Raw genomic sequence first — 2,875 nt, forward strand, 5'->3', positions numbered from 1 at the left:
GAGAAGATACCAAGCTGCTTTGCTTTCTTACCTACCAACTCATCCGTCAGTCTTATGGGGCTGGAAGCCTAATAATTCAAAACATTAGGCACTTCTCCTGAAGATATGAAGCCAGACATGAGGGACTTCACAGTCCCGCTGGAGGGGCGTCATGCATGAAGTAGCTGTTATGACAGGGTGCAAACTCCAACCGAGGGGTTAGGTAGACAATATAAATTCCCTGTGAGGTTTCCTTTGTGACAGTCATGCTGTCTGCACATAAGAGACCATTTAACTTCTTCCTTTCCAATCTGTATGCCTTTTTTTTTTCCTTAATGCACAAGCTAGATCCTCCAGGACAATGCTGAATAGGCGTGGGTAGGAGTGGACATTCCTGCCCTTTTCTCAATGTTGGGGGAAAGCTTTGTCAGCTGTATGTTTTTTGGGTTTTTTTTTAGTTTTGAAAATGTATGTTTTTTGTAGATGCCATTTATCAGGTTGAGAAAATTCCCCTCTATTCCTTGTTGGCTGAGAATTTTTCTCATGAATGGATGTTGAATTTTGTCAAATGCTTTTTCTGTGTCACTTCCACTCACTTCATTGGCAAAACTTCTTATACGTACCCCAGGTGTTACAGATACCAGCTAGAGGCCAGTGGTGGCAAAAGCCAAGCCCCTGATGCTGCCAGCCCACGGGTGGCCTGGCAGGCAGCAGGCTCACCCCTCCTTCCACTCAGATGGCCCCGCAGCCTGACCAGATTCCGCAAGCTTGTTGGAGGGACCTGGGATAGCTTCCTCACAGTGGTTCTGCCCCAACTCACCACCACTAGGTAAAGGTGCATCCAGGACCAGCCTGCCTCAGAGGAGATATGGATTACTGTTCCTCTCTCCTGTAGCGGGAATCAGGGCCTCACTCCTGGTCCCTAGCCGATCCTACAGATTTGGGTACCATGTGCCTCTAGAAACCCATCATACAAGTTGGAAACAAAGGTGCAAGAAAAATTCATTATTTGTCTAAGGTCCCCAACAGGTGAAGGCAGCCCCACACCTACTGGACTTCGAGGCCTGTGATTCTGCTTTCTTTAACCTGCTGAGCTGGCCCAACACCCAGGGCTGGGCGCGGGGAGGAGGCCAGGGTGCCTGGGTCAGGTGTCCGTGCGATGGCTCAGGTGGGGCCAACCGCTGCAGTCCACCCGCCAGCACCTTTCGCCCCGTTGATTCAAAGGGTCAAGCCCCGCCCCCTCCAGGCCCAGAGCCCGCTTTGAAGTGCTGATGTGGCCTGGAAGGGGCCACTTCACACCTCGGACTCGGGATAAAGCGGTCGCAGGCCGCAGGTCCGGAGACACGCCGACGCTGCTGCCATGGCCCAGTCCCTGTGCCCGCCGCTCTCCGAACCCTGGATGCTACCCTCGGGCTGGGGCGAAGCGCAGCCGCCTCTGCCCTCCAACAGGGGCTGCGGCTGCTCCCCCGCCTCGTCCCCGAACTCCTGGGGCAGCGCCCCGGCCGGCAACCCCGTGCTGAGCTCCAGGAGGCCTGGCGCCCCTGCGGCCCCTGGCGGCCCGCGCGTCGGGAGACGCGGCGCCGGGAGCAGCCGTCTGGGAAGCGGGCAGCGGCAGAGCGCCAGCGAGCGCGAGAAGCTGCGCATGCGCACGCTCGCCCGCGCCCTGCACGAGCTGCGCCGCTTTCTGCCGCCGTCCGTGGCGCCCGCCGGCCAGAACCTGACCAAGATCGAGACGCTGCGCCTGGCTATCCGCTACATCGGCCACCTGTCAGCCGTACTGGGCCTCAGCGAGGAGAGCCTGAGGCGCCCGCACCAGCGCCGCACCGACGCGACGCTCTCTCGAGGCAGCCTGCTCTGCCCAGACGGCGGCCCCGCGCAGGCGCAGACTCAGGCGCGTGGTTTGGGCCTGTCCTCCGTGGTCCCCGCCACGGGGTTCTGGGGGTCCTTGCACTCCTATCCCGAAGGTGCAGCGGTGCCCCCTCCAGCCCTCTGTGATGAGGCAGCGTGCCCGGAAGGGCTGGCGACAGGGTCGGGCGCCTCCTCTCCGGTTAGTATCTCCTGCACCCAACCCCGCCGTCGTGGGGGCGCCACCCACTGTCCGCGCCCAAGGCGGGCAACCCGACCTCCCGGCGCGCCCTCCAGAGCGTCCCAGCTGATGTACCTTGGGCGCCCACGTAGCGAGGGGAGGGAGGGGACGCGCAGGGGACAGGGTCCCTGACAGTGGAGCCTGTGAGCGCTGAAGGCCACACTATTCTCTCCACTCTCACCCCCCCCCAGCTTTTTCCCGGCCACGTGCTGCCCCAGCTGGAGACCTGGATGTCCCTCTCCTCCCCGGAGTGGCCACCTGCCTAAGTATTGAACTGACGAAGAACAACTGGCGCCTGTCTGTGAGCACTGTCGCCTTTTTTGGCTTGAGCACCTTCGAAGGGGTCCCTTTCCAGACTCTTTCTCCTGACCGAGGGCACCGGCGAAGCTGGCAAGGGCATTCCTACGGGTGAGAGCCTGTCCCCACCAGGACGACCTTCCCCAGCCCCTCCCATGGTGAGACCCATAGAGTACACACTTTGAGGAAGGCAGGAGGCCCTGCTTATTATGTATTTATTTATTTGTGAATAAACTGTGCTGGTGTCAATTGGCAATTTCTTCTTTGGGTAGATGCAAAGCTCCCTCTCTCTCCTCCTGAGAACATAGGGGAGTTAGTTGGGAGGATTCCTTGCAAGCTTTAGCCCCCAGGGTACACAGGCCCAGACCCCTTCCTCCTTGTCCCCAGCACCTCCTGTTCAGAGGGGTAGGTCTGGAAGGAAGGAAGAAGCACTTTATATGGGAAAGTAGCAGGAAATGGAGTCTATCCATCTTTTCTTTGAACTTGGTGAGGAGCTGGAGAAAACCAATGTAT

At 58.7% G+C, this 2,875-nt stretch overlaps 1 protein-coding gene across 1 annotated transcript; it reads left to right on the forward strand.

Annotated features, from left to right (window-relative positions):
• The first annotated feature begins 1,339 nt into the window (after positions 1-1,339).
• Positions 1,340-2,601, forward strand: MESP1 (mesoderm posterior bHLH transcription factor 1). Its single transcript, XM_066355792.1, has 2 exons — positions 1,340-2,026; positions 2,257-2,601. The coding sequence occupies exons 1-2, from the start codon at positions 1,340-1,342 to the stop codon at positions 2,329-2,331; spliced, it is 762 nt and encodes a 253-aa protein (XP_066211889.1). The 3' UTR covers positions 2,332-2,601.
• The last annotated feature ends 274 nt before the right edge of the window (positions 2,602-2,875 follow it).

This window comes from Saccopteryx leptura, chromosome 13, assembly GCF_036850995.1.
Source record: "Saccopteryx leptura isolate mSacLep1 chromosome 13, mSacLep1_pri_phased_curated, whole genome shotgun sequence".
Lineage (NCBI taxonomy): Eukaryota > Metazoa > Chordata > Mammalia > Chiroptera > Emballonuridae > Saccopteryx > Saccopteryx leptura.